We start from the raw sequence: 16,417 nt of genomic DNA, 5'->3' as shown, positions 1-16,417 counted from the left end.
GGCAGAAAGCCTACTAGATACCAGGGATATTTTTGAGCAAATTTTAATTAGGGTGGGGGTTGCATAAAACGGGCATGCCAATGCCCCCACCCTAATAAAAATTTGCCCAAACAAATCCCTGGCGTCTAGTGGGCTTTTTGCCCCCCCCCCGGGGGTACAGATTTGGGGCTACTGCCCCACCTGCCCCCCGGGGTGGCAGGAAGGCTGTAATTTTTTGCGGGGGAGGGGGTGGGGGCATGGGCATGCCCATTTTTGGCTGCCCCACTCTAATTCAAATTTGACCCCCAAAAAAACCCTGGTGTCTAGAGGGCTTTTTACCCCCCCCCAGCGGGGCAGATTGGGGGCTAATGCAAGATTTTGACAAGATGTGGGTGATTTGATATTTATTGGGACTGTGACATAAACCCCAGCACAAATAATCAATAAATCAATCAATCAATCGGGGGATTATTAAGCACGCTACTCACCCTTAAGGGTCTCAAGGCACTAGGGGAGGGGGGAGCAGCTCCAGTCAGTCAAAAACAAGGTTTTGAGGGTCTTCTCGAAGATGTTGAGGGTGGGGTCGCGTTTTATGTTGACAGACAGCTCGTTCCAGTTCTTGGCCGCGATGTAGAAGAAGGTTCTTCCACCTGTTCTTGCTCTGCAGATGCGCGGGGGTTTGGCGAGGTCACGGGTCGGAGGTTCCTCTAGGGTATGTGGAAGGAGATTCTGTTGTTGAGATATTGAGGTCCGGTGTTGTGGAGGCTTTTGTAGGCGTGGGTGAGTATCTTGAAAGATACTCTCTTCTCAACGGGGAGCCAGTGGAGGTTGGGCAGGTGTTGGGTGATGTGTTCGTGTCGAGGGATGCCGAGGATGAGTCAGGCTGCTGTGTTCTGTTTGGTCTGGAATTTGCAGAGCAGAGACTTGTTGATCCCGGTGTAGAGGGCGTTGTCGTTGTCTAGTCTGCTGGTTAGGAGTGTGTGGTTGATGGTCTTCCTTGCCTCGGGGGTATCGGAGAGTGTTGAAGCAGGTGGAGGCGACGCCGTAGACCTGTTGGGCCATGGAGAGGGAGGAGTCGAGTATGATGCCTAGGTGTCAGGCATGGTCTGTAGGGGTGGGGGGGCTGCTGAAGGCAGTGGGCAACTAGGTATTGTCCCAAGCAAAGAGGGAGAGTCCGAGGACCTTTGTCTTCTCAGAGTTGAGCATCAGGCAGCTGTTGCTCATCCAGGATGGGAAGTCCTTCATTCCTTCCTGGAAGTTGAGTCTGGTGGTGATAGCGTCCTTGGTGAGTGAGAGGATGAGCTGGGTGCAATTGGCATAGGATACTATGCTGAGTTTGTGCTGTCTGACGATGGCGGCGAGGGGGGCCATGTATATGTTGAAGAGCCTGGGGCTGAGCCCCAATCCTTGGGGTACTCTGCAGTTGATTTCCGTGGGTTCGGAGAGAAAGGGGGGCACTCTGATTCTTTGGGTTCTGCCGGTGAAGGAGGAGCAAAGCCAGTCGAGTGCGATTCCCTGTAAGCCGGTGTCGTGGAGTCTAGTGGTGAGTGTGCGGTGGGAGACGGTGTTGAATGCTGCAGAGAGGTTGAGAAGGATCAGGGCTGTGATGTGTCCTTGGTCAAGGAGGGTCAGGATGTCGTCTGTGGCGGCGAGTAGAGCAGTCTCGGTACTGTGGTTGCTGCAAAATCCAGATTAGGAGAGGTTGAGAATGGAGTTTCCTTCGATGAATTTTGTTTTGTGTTGACGGTCTGCTCTGTGACTTTGGCCGTGAAGGGGCGGAGGGAGATGTGCTAGTACTTGAGGTCCGTGGGGTCTGCTGAGGGCTTCTTGAGTAGGGGTCTGATCTTAGCGCATTTCCAATCATCGTGAAAAAGCCGGTTTTGAAGGTGGCGTTGATGGTGCGTCGCAGTTCCAGAGCAATGGCGACGGTGGCTCTGTGTAAGATGTGCAGGGCAGAAGTCTGTGGGGGCTCCTGAATGGATGCCTTTCATGGTCAATGCGGTGTCTTTGGTGGTGATTGGGATCCAGTAGGAGATGGTGGACTGGCTGGTGTTGCTGGAGGTGAGAGTGGTTTTGGAGTCAGGTGTGTGGTCATTGAAATTGTCGTAGAGACCCTTGATTTTCAAATGGAAGTAGGAGCCGAGCTTGTTGGAGAGTTCCTGAGAGGGGGTGATGTCCTTGGATTCGCTGGGGGGTTTGGTGAATTTCTGGATGACGCTGAAGAGATCCTTGGAGTTGCAGGAATTGGCGAGGATCTTGTTCTGGATGAAGGTCCTTTTGGTGGATCTGATGCACTGGTAGTATTCTGTCATGGCGCTCTTGTAGGTGGTGCGATCTTCTGAGGTTTTGCTGTTTCTCCAGTTCTTCTTGAGGCGTCTGCAGGTATGTCTGGATTCTTGGAGGTCAGAGGTGAACCAGGCTGCCTTCCTGGGGCGCTGATTGTTGTGGTTGCATTGGGGTTCAAGCTCGTCTGCGCAGTCGGCAATCCATTTGTGGAGATCTTTGGCTGCGAGGTTGGCGTCGGTGGAGGTGGTGGGCACAACGCGGTTGAGGGCAGAGTTGAGTTGTTCCTCAGTGATTTTTCTCCAGTTTCATCATGGAGGGCAGGGTGCAGGTTTGGGCGGCGTGGGTTTGTTGATGAGGAAGTGTACACAGTGGTGGTCTGTCCATGGTCGTTGCGTGGTGTGGCTGAAGCGGATGTTGTTCCCACCTGCAAACATGGGGTCATGGGTGTGTCCTGCCTTGTCGGTAGGGACAGTGACGAGCTGTTTCAGTTCGCTTTTGGCAAGGTTGTCCAGGAGAGCAGTGGAGTTGGGGAAGCTGGGGTTGCCGAGGTAGAAGTTCAGGTCACCGATGAGCATGTAGTCCATGGAGGTGTTGGCGTGGGGTGAAATGAGTTTGGCGATGGTTGTGGTGAACGAAGCGTGTGGTCCTGGGGATCTGTATGCAAGGGTGCCATCAGCGTGGTTCTAGGGCTGGTCTGGATCTGGAAGTGAAGGTGTTCTGTGGAGGCGGAGGAGTATAATAATGTGTAATAATGTATTCAAATATTTATTTCCATGTTGGACCTTCCTATTATGTTTGGACATTCTCTCCATCAAAGTACATGTACTTTAAGAGAAGAAATTCTCACAAGGTAGCTGTGTCACCGACTACCAGCCACTGTATTTTTGGAACATTTTGGAACGCGCCTCCAACCTCATGCTCCTCCATTGGGTCCTAAGCATCATGGTCCACATCCCACAGCCCTTTTGTCCAGACACAGATGGTGGGGAGAATGGCACATATTAGGATGATTTTGTAGACCAAAGAGGGCGAGTATAGCAATCTACCCCCTGACATGTCCAGGCATCTGAGCTGGGATTTCAGCACACCAAAGCTTCTCACTACGATGTTGCAGGTCATGACCATTGCCTGGTTGTAGTGTCCTTCCTACTCAGTGTGGGGATGCACTACTGGGGTCATGAACCATGGTTGGAGACCATATCCTTGGTCAGCTGAAAGTTAGACATATATTACAAAAGTCAATGCTTTTACTCTCTATTACAACTAAAATCATGTCTGGGTGTGTTATGTGTAGGCCTGGGTGGTGAACTTCGCTCCGTTTGCGGAGTTTGCAGAGTTTTCTGCACTCTGCACTCCACGGAGCTCACGGAGTGCAGAAAACTCCGCTTCACGATGTGCAGAGTAGTGTTTTCCCGTTCGCGATCGCGACCAGTAAGTTCGTGAGCGACGGACGGTAAGTTTGAGAGCGGGAGCTGCCGCTCAGGTAGAATTTCTACCCGAGCTGCAAGCATTAGTAACACAAACTGCAGTTTGCACTGCACTCCGCCACTTGCGAAACTTCACGAAGTTTTTTTGTAACTTTGCAGAGTTCCACGTAGCAAAACTCCGTAAACTACGCCCAGGCTTGGTTATGTGTACTGAATACCTCAAACACATTTATTGCTGTATTTCAAAATATGTGTTACTTATACAGTAGGCCATAGATTTTTACATGTCTCTTCCAGTTCTCTGTGTAATTGCAAATGATGAGCAAGGTCTGATACATTATACACTTCTTCATCCTGACTTTCATTTTTATCCAGTAGCTTACTGTGATAGGTATTAAGAGATGTACCTGATTACTCTATTCTATGTTCACTCACTATATGCGTGAAGTGACAGATTATAGATCTGATATTTATTTAGTTGGTCCTCATTAGGTAGGTTGTGACATTGCCAACATGTTTAACACTCACACAAACATATGTCCATGTTGAACCACAGATTTTGTTTGTGGCCTACATGACATTGGCACAGCCTTTTCATAGTGTAATTACTTTACCATGTGATTTTGGTATATACACTTGGTGCAGTTCAAAAATGTCACTTGGATTGCCATGCTATTTATTGTCAGCATTCAAGTATTGTTTTTGCCAGAAATGTTGTCATGGTGCACTTTGATTGACACTTTTTAGACCTGGCACCATTGGCGTGAGTCTCCCTTCCTTTTTTCGCTGTGTCTCCTCTGTTTTTGCTGGTTATAGATGCTCTGGGTGCTGTGCCACTACCATTCAGTGCCACAGCGCGAATGCTCCCTTTGTAAAGATGACACATGAATTGGTACATCCATGATTGGCTTATTTGGTTTACTTGTTAGTCCCTAGTAGCATGGCCTGTGTGTGCCCAGGGCTGGTAAACCGAATGCTGCTGGTGGGCCTGCAGCACTGGTTTGTGCCACCCACAGAAGCAGCTTGTAAAGTGCATCTCAGACCTGCCAATGCCGTGTCTGCGTGCAGTCCAGAACTGCCATCTTGGCTGTGAAGTGCACCCACTTCCCAGCCCCTAAACCTTCCCTTGGCATCCTGTAAGCCCCCCTTATGATAGGGCGCATTGTATGTGTAAGGTAGGACATGCCCTGTTGTATGTAGCATGTCCTAGTAGTGAATTACACCCAATTTCGTTTTTCACTACTGTAAGGCTACCTGTTCTCCATAGGCCAGCATGGGAGGTCTGGGCTATTACATTCTATAGTCCTAACTGACCCACAGAACATGGTAGAAAAACGAATTTAGTATGCCTGAGCTCAGAATATTAAAATACATCTTTTAGTGAAGGTTATTTTTATATTCTGTGTTTGAAACTACCACTTTTAGAGTATAGGTACTTTCTTGCCTAAGCCTTCCAGTGTGCTCTGCTATTATGTGTATTGGCTGTCTGGTTTTGGAGGGACAGGGCAGGCTGAGTCAGACCTGGGTTGAATAGAGCGACCTGCCTTGGTGTGAGGGGAGGGGTAGCTCCTGCACTTGAATAGGGCTGTGCCTGGCAAGGTGAATGATCGCTCCACCTCCCACTGTGCGTCTGAGGCAGACCCCCTCTTTCTAAAAGGAAGGATGCAGCCTGATCAACAAAGTGCTCCAGGGCTGGGCAGAACTGGTTCTGGCTGGGTTCAGAGACTTGGGACCCCTAAGAACAAAGACTTTGGGGGTATAAATATTTATGCACAAACCCCTACAATTTGTATTGCTCCTGGACAACAAGAAGAAGAACCTCTGTCCGTGTGACTACAGGAATCTGCAGGAGAAGGACTGTCCTTGTGCTTGTGTGCTGTTTCTGGGACTGGCCTGCAGTTGTTACTACTGGACTCAAGAAAAGAGGAAAGAAACTTGGATTAAAATTTTATTTTAGTTACAGCAACTACCCAAGGGCTAGAGGAGAGCTAGCCTCCTGCTGGAGTCTCAGGCACATCAGACTCCACCATCAGCCTCCTGTTTCCTCCCAGCGAGGATTTCTATCGGCAGGTGAGGCTCCTGTGAGTTCCAGGGCCTCTAGTTTACTGTTGAGAAGAGAGCGTTGAAAATCGACGCTAACCCCCGTTAGCGAGCCGCTGCAGCTGGTGAGCGTGAGGAAAATCGCCGCTCCGCTGTCGCCGAATGCTCGCTAACCCTGAAGATCGTCGCAGCACATGTCTGCGGGCCTGAAAACGCCCGCTATCCGAAGATCGTCGCAGCACCTGTCTGCGGGCCTGAAAACGCCGGCTATCCGAGGATTGTCGCATTGTTTGTTAGCAGGCCCCAACGCGCTCGCTAACCCCAAATCATCGCATCAAACTCATCGCAGCGCGGACGCCGAGCGTTCGCCATTTTCCCCGCATTGTATCCAGATCGTCGCTCCCTCGCGGAGCGCCATTTTCTTCAACGCAGCAGAATCGCACACGCAACAGGCTCGGTGCATCATCCTCCCTTCGCGGCAAGGATTTTATCGCATCACCGGCTTAGCGTGAAGAAGTTTGTCGCTTTGTCCTGTCCGCAACCCAGCGCATCATCCTCCCTTGCGGTAAGGATTCAACGCATCGCTGGTTAGCGTGAGGAAATTTATCGCTACAACTCCTTAGCGACATTTTTGTTGCTTTGCTCCAGGAATCAGATACTTTGTGAGTAAAAGGGTCGCAGAGACCCCTGCCTTGAACTAGACATCATTTTGTGCATCCTGAACTATTTTTCCTTGCAGCATTTCTAAAGTAATTATATTTTTATAGTATTGTGGATTTTTTTTTACTGTTATTGGTCTTGTGTTTAAGTCTATATAAAAATACCTATTTTTCATAACTACTTGAGTGGTGTCCATTTGTAGTGTTCCTCATTATATTACTGTGTATGGTCATAAATGCTTCACACACTGCCTCTGAAATAAGCCTAGCTGCTCGTGCTACGTTACCACAGGGTTGAGCAGGGGTTGTCAAAGGGTGTAGGCTGCTTACTCTGACTTAGGAAGAAGGGTCCCTACTTGGACAGTGGCCAGCCATTGCCAACTAGAGACCCCCATTCCTAACAACACTTATGTATTGCAATGTGGGCCATCTTTATGTGGGGCACACTGATGTTGTTACAAGGAGCTTTCTACTCCAAATGTGGACACAACACATTGGTTTTTCACATGTATGTGTATGACTCTATTTGTAGGGGATTGTTTACTATGATTTAAATTTTACTTATTGCTTTCGCTATTGTATGTTGAGATTGGTATCCGGAGAAAACTTTGGTGCTTTATCCAAGCTGGAATTTCCATCTTGATGACTGATCTATGTCATGTTTGGCTGCATTGTGTTTGAATTAATAAGTGTCACTGTGCTGAATTCATATGCTTTTCATTTGGGCTACTTATTCCACCGGACAGGTAAGCCATCACATTGGTTACATGAGTCAATGTGGCCATCAAATTGTGTGTATGTGTGTACACAGCCTATCGGTATTGATGAGGCAAATGCTTGTTTTGTACTGAAGGTGTCCCAATGTTGTCCAATATTGACATTTACAAATGTCCGGAGCCTATACTGACATCCAACACAATGCCTTTCCACATACTTTTTCCTGTGTTGTTCCAGTAACTTTAATCAACATACAAGTATACTGCTATGTGTGACACACTTGCTCATTTCGACAGTACTTGTTCTCACACCATTGACCTTGTTCGATTTAGACTGATACCAAGAGTAGGTAAGCCATTGAGGAGACACCGATCTCAGACTTTCCCTGTGTTGCCTTTGTACTCATGTGGACTCATGTGGACTTGTCTGTCTTGCCACATGGTTTCGTTAGTGATTCGTTACCTAGTGCCTTTGATGTAGTTCCATCCATCTACACAGAGTGAAATGATACATTGCTAGTCACTGACGTTCTGTCGCTACTGCCATAGACAGATTAGTAAGTGGATGTCAGTTTGGGAAACATAGTCTACACTTGCAGTGCGTTGTTTCCACTGTATGCACATGACACCGTGGCCCAGATATTTGGGAAAGTGTCACTACAGTGCAGCAAGTCACCTGTCTGTACAGCACTGCATCTTTGAGAAAGGGCAGTAGTGCACAGTATTTAGGATATACTGCGCTTTCCTCACATTTCAGGCTACACTGGCACATAATGTGCTGCCTAGCACACACACAGGCACACTTGCACCATGGTGCTTGGGTGCCTGCATTGCATATGGGATTGTCTTTGTGAAGGAGGGGCACCTATCTGCACATTATGAACACTCAGAGCCCTGATAATCTATGTATGTGTGCCACAGAATGCAGCACATATATGAGACGCGGGATTGACTTGGATCACTTCAGTTATTTTTCCTTGTTACACATCACCTGGTAGAACAATTGATTTGTCACTTTTCAAGGTTTACCTGGTGTGGGATACATGACTTGCCTTCCCAAACTATTTTGTGTGGCTTGTCTTCATGTACCACAGCCAATGTGTCATTTCCTATGCCTCTGTTGGTGATACCCAGGAATTTTTACGCATTTCAGGCTCTGCGTGACGCTTGCCGGTGATGCTTCATACATTGACAAATCCTAAAATATCACTATATGGGTTTTATGCTGTATTTTATGGGGGAATGCCTACCTTGAATATTCTAGTCACTGTGTGATGAGTCGGCTCTGGCGCAGGTATTTTCCGATGCAGGTCTACAAGAACAGGCACATATGGCTACATGCGTCAACTTGTAGATATGGAGTACTGCCTGCGTGTCAAACTTAGTGATGCAACACTGGTACAGGCCTCTCATTGATATGGCCCTAAGTATTGTAAGCACCCTTGAGCTATTGAAGAGAATTGTCTCAGCGTGACAATTTCTACTCAACATAGAAGACGGTGTGCACCAGGCACCAACCTATGTACTTGTTCTTTTTTTGCTATTCTGTAAAGTTTTCACTATAGTATAAATGCTGCAGGTAGTAGAATATTTAGCACCTTCAGATTATGGTTATTTCTTACAAATAGTGTCTTTTTTGACAGCTGTTGCATAGAATTTGCACAGTTCTTAGTTGATATTTTTTAATAGCTGGTGTATTTCTTATGATAGTTTCAGTGTTTGCAAGCAGTGTAGTATAAGGTAAACTCTCTCTATAGAGTAAGCACTGTTTACAGTACTCAGTTCTCTACTGATATTAAAATGATTTCTTGATGTAGGTTAGGTGTGTGTCAAGGGTTTGATACAGACAAAAGCTGTCGGAGTAGGGCATTTGTTATGAAATTGGCATACACTATTTTGGATTTATACAAATTTAACACCATACTCCATGAGGGTTTCCCATATATCTGTGGTTGATTGGTAATGTGAACTATGCTACGCGTAAAGTCATAGCAATTTACACAGCAATATCCATGAAAACGAAGCTTGGATGATGTAGAGCTTGCTGAATGGCCCAGGGAGCTTTATTTTACTTGGGCCCTCTCGCTCCAACGGGAGTCAGACTCCAGTGGGCGCGGGTGCTCTGATTGTCTGGCAGTGACATGGGAAAAATGTTCCTGTTGGCCATAACACAACTGAGAAATTTAGTTCCATGCCCTTAAGTTAAAAAACAACATATATATAAAGGGCTGGGTAGGGCTAGCTTGACTCCCTACATACTATGGGTGGGTCCTGGAGGGTCCCCCCACGCCAAGAAAAAGATTCTGCTGAAAATACTTCGATCCCACCTCTGGGGCTGTGTTCATAAAGGGGAGAGGGTTGTGTGGCTTCCCACCTCAAGCCTGCAGAGGTCCTGGAGAACCCACCCGGGGCTGAAAATAGTTTATATGGGTAGTGGAATTGCATGCCCCCTCCCCGAGCTTCCTGAGGCCCCCCCCAGGCCAAAATGTAATAAAAGATATGAGGGCGTTGCTTGGCCCCCTCCCCAAGCTTCAAAAGGCACAGGGGGGCCCACACCTGGGACTGATTAATTTAAGGGAGGGAGGTTGTGCAGCCCCCCTCCCTGAGCCATTATTGGCACCGGGGACCCAATCTTCCGGGGCCGGCTCGTAAGCTGTATCCCGGGGAGCCCACCCCCGGGGTATAGCAGCTTTCCTGCCCATAGCGACATGGGCAGGAAAGCCTGTGTTTGCTCTTGCTTGGTGGGAATATTTTCAAACTTCACGACAAGCGGGAGGAAACACCAAGTTCAATCCCAGCAGGAAGGAGCTTTGAAAATGCTCATGCCAGCTTGGAGCGGACCTTTGATCTGTTTTTCTGGCCACAGTGATGCAGGCAGAGAAACAGATCAAATACTGCTCCCGCCCAGAGGGAGCAGCATTAGGCCCGAATTATAGTCACCTTAGGGCACAAGTATAGTTGCTTAAGATAACTAAAATTGGTGAATTGCTATGTCTTTTTTTTGTTTAAAACATTATGTTGCAACTTAACATTTCACCTAGCTACAACGTTACTTTAACCTTTTGTTTTTTTCAGTGAAATATATACATATTTTTTTATTCATACACACACATGCACATACAGATAGTAAATTGACTTAGCTGCAATTTAATAGTACCTCTGATGTAGCGTCAATTGAGCTAGTTATTACAATGTAGTTTTACTGTGATGTCAAGTTATTGAGTAGGTTTTGTTCTATCCACAGAACCAACCTAGAGGTGGTGATTTTGTACCCATATACTAAGCCACATTTGTTGGCAAATTCCAAAGCTATTTTAATTACTGCATCTAAATCTCTTGTTAGAATCAGTAGGTTGTGACCATAAAGTATGACTTTAATTATTTTTCTTGCAGATGAGTGGCTAGTGCTAGTGCCTGCTTTTGTGCTTTTTTAACTGTAGCAACTTTATTTTGCTGCTGGTGATCATAAGCTTAATGCAGCCCAATGCTAGTTAGATACTTTACTTATGGATATCTCATGTTTCTTCTCACAGTACTTTGGGTATCACAGTTGCCACTTTCAATTTTATCCTAGCAGTAGCTGGTACCCCTTAAAGTCTATGAATTGCTGAGGTAGCTCAGCTGTGACAACTATACCCTTCACAAGAATAATCCCTGATCTTCTTTCTACAAGGATTATCATCTGTACAGGAGCCTCATAGTAGAGGCTAGATCTACACATTGTTGTAAGAAAGGAAGCCGGTTTAACCTGAGGCCATATATGCACATTTTTCATGCAGCACAACAACCACATTTCTTGTGCGGCATTGTCAACAGGGAAAAGACCTTGCAGAGTTATAGCCACTAAGATTGGTCTGTTGCTGTGGTCATTCTCTCCACTGTTGCACAAACAGGCTGCTTTGCACAACACACAGCTCAGCACAATGGTGCTGAGATGTGAGTGCACTCTTTACAAATTCCTGAGCCTAGACCAACTCAGAAATATCCCATGTATTGGATGTGTGGTGTGCACTTCAGCACACGAGCATGCAAGTTTTTTTTAGAAATAGACATTTGCCCTTGTTAACACCTTCTTCATGGAGGTGTTCATTTTTGATGCAAAGGCCACACTGGGTATCTTATAGTAAACTGGTCTTTGTGTTAAAACCTGTGGGTATTTGAGTTGATCTGCCCCAAAAACACCCCTTGACTTAGAGTGGAGCAAAGCAGTGCATAGGTGTTTTTCCATGGACAAAAGGGTATATTTGTGAGCGCAAACTATGTTTTGTGCATGATAGTAAATACGCTTGTGAGACTTTCCGTTGCTCTGCGTCAGCTCTACGCCTTAGTAAATCTGGGCCATTACCGGTTATATTTAGAAAAGCAGAGATAACCTAATTGTTACTTATAAAGTTTAAATATTTTAACAGAAGTTTGCAGGTACATTTATGGAGCTAGTTAGCCTTAGCTCCATTGTGTTTTTCCATTTAGCGCTAACCAGTTATGATTCCTTGCTCTTTTATTGGCATTCCCATTTCCTAATGACATTTCTGCATCTTTGTACAAGCCAAATTTATTTTAAATGTCAATGGGTTAGGAATAATGTGAACTGCTTTATGGTTAGATGCCTCTTTAGTTATCTAATCTGTCTTTATAAAATGGCCTCCAGCAGTACTTGGCGCTCTAGAGAATACCCAAATAAATACACATTTTCGCCATAATGTCACCTTGAAACTAAAAAACATGATAGAGAATAAGACCTTTTCACCTGAGAGAGAAACTCCTCTGGCCTGTCTGTAAACACTGGACGTGTGTATACATAAATTGGTAATGGAGGATTTCTGTTGCGGAAAGTGGAAACCCTTATTGCTTCCTGAACTTTGTGCCGTGAAAAAAGAGCTGCATTTGGTGAAGATTGTAGAGCTGTTCCCAGGTAAATGCTGGGGTAAAGTGCAGTGCTTTCCTTCCAGAGCCAGTAAAGTTCATCATTTCTATTTTTTTCGACATCCGGGCAACTTCCTGTATAATTTTTGGGGTTTCGTTTATAGTCATAGTTGTAACACTCAGGAAACAAGTAAAATCCCCAGGCCATAGCTGGCCTTTCTGACTTCCCCAGTGATAACGTTTCCTGCATAATATTCCGTGCTGCAGCCTCAAATGCCTTTTTAGCAATTGGTGTTGCTCTTTGGGATGTAAGGTTGTGACTTTGTTTAATGATAAGCTCAATTGATTTCTTTTGGTATACACGCTTGAGTCCCCAGTTCCGAACCCATAATGGCCGCCATTCTTCCCAGTCAATCACTGCAAATCCGGTCTTTTTTATGTCTGGCATATAAAATGTGATGTCATCAGTAGTTTTCTTCAGATGGTGAGATAAGTCTACTAGCTGAGGTAGCCCTCCATTGATAGATTTACCGGTGGTCTCATCAATATAGGGATAAGAGCCCAGCCGGTCGTGGTAGAACAGCGTCAATGTCTGGTTGATGGCGGTTTTCCTTGGACTGGCCACGAACTGGAACAATTGGAGACTCAGGTTTGTGTTCCAGTGTGTAATGCAATTTTCTATCGGGGCGTTCCAGATGGCAATGAAGGGAGACTTCTCTACCAGAGGAGAATTCTCTACCAGAGGAGGAGTGCTCGGAGTTGATGACTGGTTAGATGAAACCACATTGACAAAGCACAGGGAGACCCAGATTACTCTGAGTAAGATATCACCATTTGGCATAATGGCGAAGAGTTTCATGATGAACTTCTCAGTAGAATAAATACTTCTCGTCACGCCAAGGAAAATATGCTGTTTCACCTGGTGAAGAACAATAAAATGTATACAGTTATTGAAATGGGACAGGTACAACCCGAGTCCGCTTACATTTTAAATATTCATAATGTCTCAAAGATTTGTCATTGTGCTCCTATTCTATCCAATCATTTAATATTGATACATTAGTAATAATGTTGTTGGGTGGGTGCATTTATAGTGAATGGCTCAATGTGGTCTTCAACTCTGACAACTGCTCAGTGTATGCATTTGGATTTTTTCTTATTACAAGCTTTTCTGTTAAAAAAGGTATAGAGGGGAAATGTACAAACGTTTTATGATGTGATCGCATCACGCAGCTCAGCAAAGTGTATTGTCCATTTGGTATATGTTAAAAAGGTCCATAAGAGGTCTTCTCCGTGATACGCCCTTTATTCCTCACCTGAAAAGGTGCAACCCACCCGCAAACTGCCTGAGAGACGCCCTCCCATGACAGTAGAGCGAGCTTGTGATCCAGATCGGGAGACTTTTGCGATGTTTGAGGCCTGGCCTGGAAAGAGGACCTCCAGCCCTTCCCTCACTGCCGGGGAGTGACATCAAGCCCCTGCTGTCCTGTTTCTAGAGGGTTGCAAGGAGGATCACTGACTACTGGACAAGGAGTGAGGTGCGTACTTGGAGTCCCAGGGCTCAGTGGAACGGGGAGAGGTACCGGGAAAGAATCAGGAGCCCCTCTGGAGCCTGAAATTGGCCCTCAGACTGCACAACCCTCGTGGCCGGGCACACCAACATTGCTACAGGCGATACAATCCTCTAGGGCTGCACTAGAAGACAGGATCGGGAAAGTTTGCTATGAAGTCACATTGCTCCGCCATGACCTTCGGAACATCTCTGAAAGGGTGACGGAAACTGAAACCTGCGTCAAGGAAACTGAGGAGGCAATAAAAGAACTTCAAACTGAGGTCTCAGAGCTGCAGAGCACCAGGAGGAATGTCCTTTGGCATATTGAAGATGCCGAGAACAGGGTGTGCAGAAATTATCTGCGCTTTGTGGGTTCTCCGGAAGGAGTTGAGGAGACAAGCCCAGGTTTCCTCACCTCATGTCTGAAAATCATCATCTTACCCGAAAAATTCTCCTACAGCTTTGTGATTGAACGGGCTTATCGGGAACTGAGCAACAGGCCTCTACTGGGCCCACCTCCCCGGCCCATCACAGCAGGATTCCTAAATTTTCTGGACAGAGACATGATCCTTCAAGAAGCCCGGCGATTAGGTGAGACTAGACACGCCAACTCTAAAAACTATCATCTTGCTGACTAGAGCCAGAGGCGAACCTTTGAGTCTGTAAAGGCAAGGCTCCGGGCTCATCCAATTCAATATATGCTTCTGTTCCCGTCAAAAATCAAAGTCATCTTTATGGGCAAAACACACTTTGTCCAGTTGCTGGAGGAGGCATGGTCCTGGCTGGAGGAGAGACCGGTCCTATGCCCGCTCAGGGCATCACACGCGAAGAAATGCTCGACAGGCAGAACGGAGACCAGGTCCAGGGCCTTGCCACGTAGAAGGAGGAGAGCAGAGCACAGTCGAAGACACACTGCTGGGGGAAACCATATGCACTGCAAGGCCCTGGGTGAAATAGAGGGAATGCCTTAGGACCCATGGGGCCCTCCACTGTGAGGAAACCAAGAGCCACAGATGACTCCAGCTGAGGGATTATTCTCATACAGAATCGGAGAGTCGGGGATGTCCTCTGGAAATTAGGCTCAACACCCACTTTTCGCCGAAATACTGGCCCTTGAACACACTATGGAGCCAAACCTGTTGCCACCATGGGAGGAAGTCACTGACTCGATCCAAATGAACATCTGACCTGCCATCAATGCTCCGGCCACAAGAGCGATGGACATACAAGCTGCGACCTGGACTGCTCCTGTTCCCTGCTTGGAACTCACACCTATAGTGACTACGAAGGTGACTGGTCCCCTGAGTGCCTAAATTGATGCTTCTGGTTCTGAACTGTTTCCATGTTGTTAGAGTTTGAACTCATAGCATTACATTTAAATTCTGAGGGATGGGGGACAGACTTCTCGGCTTACATACAGTAGTTAAATGGCTCTGAGGCTAAGTGTTGTGACAAGGTTGTGAGGGGTTGATTGGGAAGGAAATGGGATTGTTGTTTTGAAGGTTCAGGCTCATCGCATGGGTCTTGATAGACTTGATAGACAGTTGACAGGGGTATTGCAGAAGGGTCTCAGATCATCAATACACACATTTACTCCCCTCTGTATTACACTACACCCATGTAAACCCCCATAGCTAATCAGGCCCTCATGTTCCTGACTTGGAATGTGAACGGTCTCGGTGACAGGATTAAACGAGGGTTGGTCTCAAGCCACATCAAACGCTTACACCCAGATGTAGTGATGCTTCAGGAAACACATCTGCACTGGATTATATTTTTGCCCTGGTGGGGGAGTTGGGAGAGGTTGGCAGGGCAGAGTGCCTCGCCAGGGGATTGTCTGACTACTTGCCATTATGGATACAGGTAGGGCATAGGACCCGGCAATCACAGCTACAATTGAGACTCAACGCTTTGGACCTGCAAACGGGAGCCATCATACAAGGCATCAGGGCAAACACCAAGATTGTTTTCAAAGAGAATGAGGGTACCGTTGGTTCAAGGGTCATGCTGCAGGAGGCATATAAAACGGTGCTGAGAGATAGGGTCCAAAACCCTCTAGCCTGGGAAAAAAGAAGGACAATGAAAGCCTGGAGCGATTGGAACACGGAATACTGAGGGTCAAGGACCTGGTTGTTGTTAATCCTGAGCCCCTAACCTCCCGAAAGCTGGACGCACAATGCAGGAATATAAAGACTTGATGCTAGATGCCACAAAGGCTCAAACCCTAGCCACTCTTTACCGGCTATATGAACTCTGCGACAAAGCCGGTAATCTGTTAGCCTGGTAGAGCAAAAAAAAGATAAAAGCTAGATGGACATGATCCATAACAGATGCTCAGGGTCTGATGCACTCCACCGACGAGCAGATATCAATGGCCTTCAACACATACTACAAGAAGTTCTACGAGGCCAAACCCCTCAGTAACTTTCACGAGATCGATGACTACCTGACTGAAATCCTGACCCCCACACTTGATGAGACTGATATGCTGGAGCTAGACAGTGATCTTTCGATTACCCAGGTGAAAACGGCTAAATCCAAGTTGCACCCGGGCAAGACCCCAGGCCCAAATGGCCTACCAGCTGAGTTCTATAAACGGTGCACTGATTTACTGAGCTCCCACTTTCTGAATCTTTTCCAGGACACCTATAAAGAAGAGCGTCCGTTAGATGTATGCCTGGCCACAATAGTAACAATACATGTAGAAGGTAAGCCAAGGGACAGGTGTGAATTCTACTGCCTGATCTCCCTCCTGAATATGGAGGTGAAGATCCTGGTGTCTATCTAAAGAAAGCGCCCCGCTAAAAAACTGAGCTCATTTGGTCTGGGAGTAATGGGGAAATGAACCAATTTATGATGAGCAACCTCCCACGTGACCCTAAATACTTAAATACT

At 46.6% G+C, this 16,417-nt stretch overlaps 1 protein-coding gene across 8 annotated transcripts in view; it reads right to left on the bottom strand.

Moving 5' to 3' along the window:
• Positions 1-16,417, bottom strand: part of LOC146856160 (hyaluronidase-like) — a 331,244-nt gene that overhangs the window by 149,867 nt on the left and 164,960 nt on the right. For all 8 annotated transcript variants that reach the window (XM_085654208.1, XM_085654210.1, XM_085654216.1 and 5 more), the window contains one exon: positions 11,855-12,889. In XM_085654208.1, the coding sequence (XP_085510334.1) occupies positions 11,855-12,829 (975 nt within the window). In that variant the 5' untranslated portion in view covers positions 12,830-12,889. The remainder of the gene's footprint in view (positions 1-11,854; positions 12,890-16,417) is intronic.

Source organism: Triturus cristatus, chromosome 4_1 (assembly GCF_964204655.1).
Source record: "Triturus cristatus chromosome 4_1, aTriCri1.1, whole genome shotgun sequence".
Lineage (NCBI taxonomy): Eukaryota > Metazoa > Chordata > Amphibia > Caudata > Salamandridae > Triturus > Triturus cristatus.
Note: the sequence above shows the minus strand (reverse complement) of the source record. Positions and strands in the feature narration are given on the sequence as shown.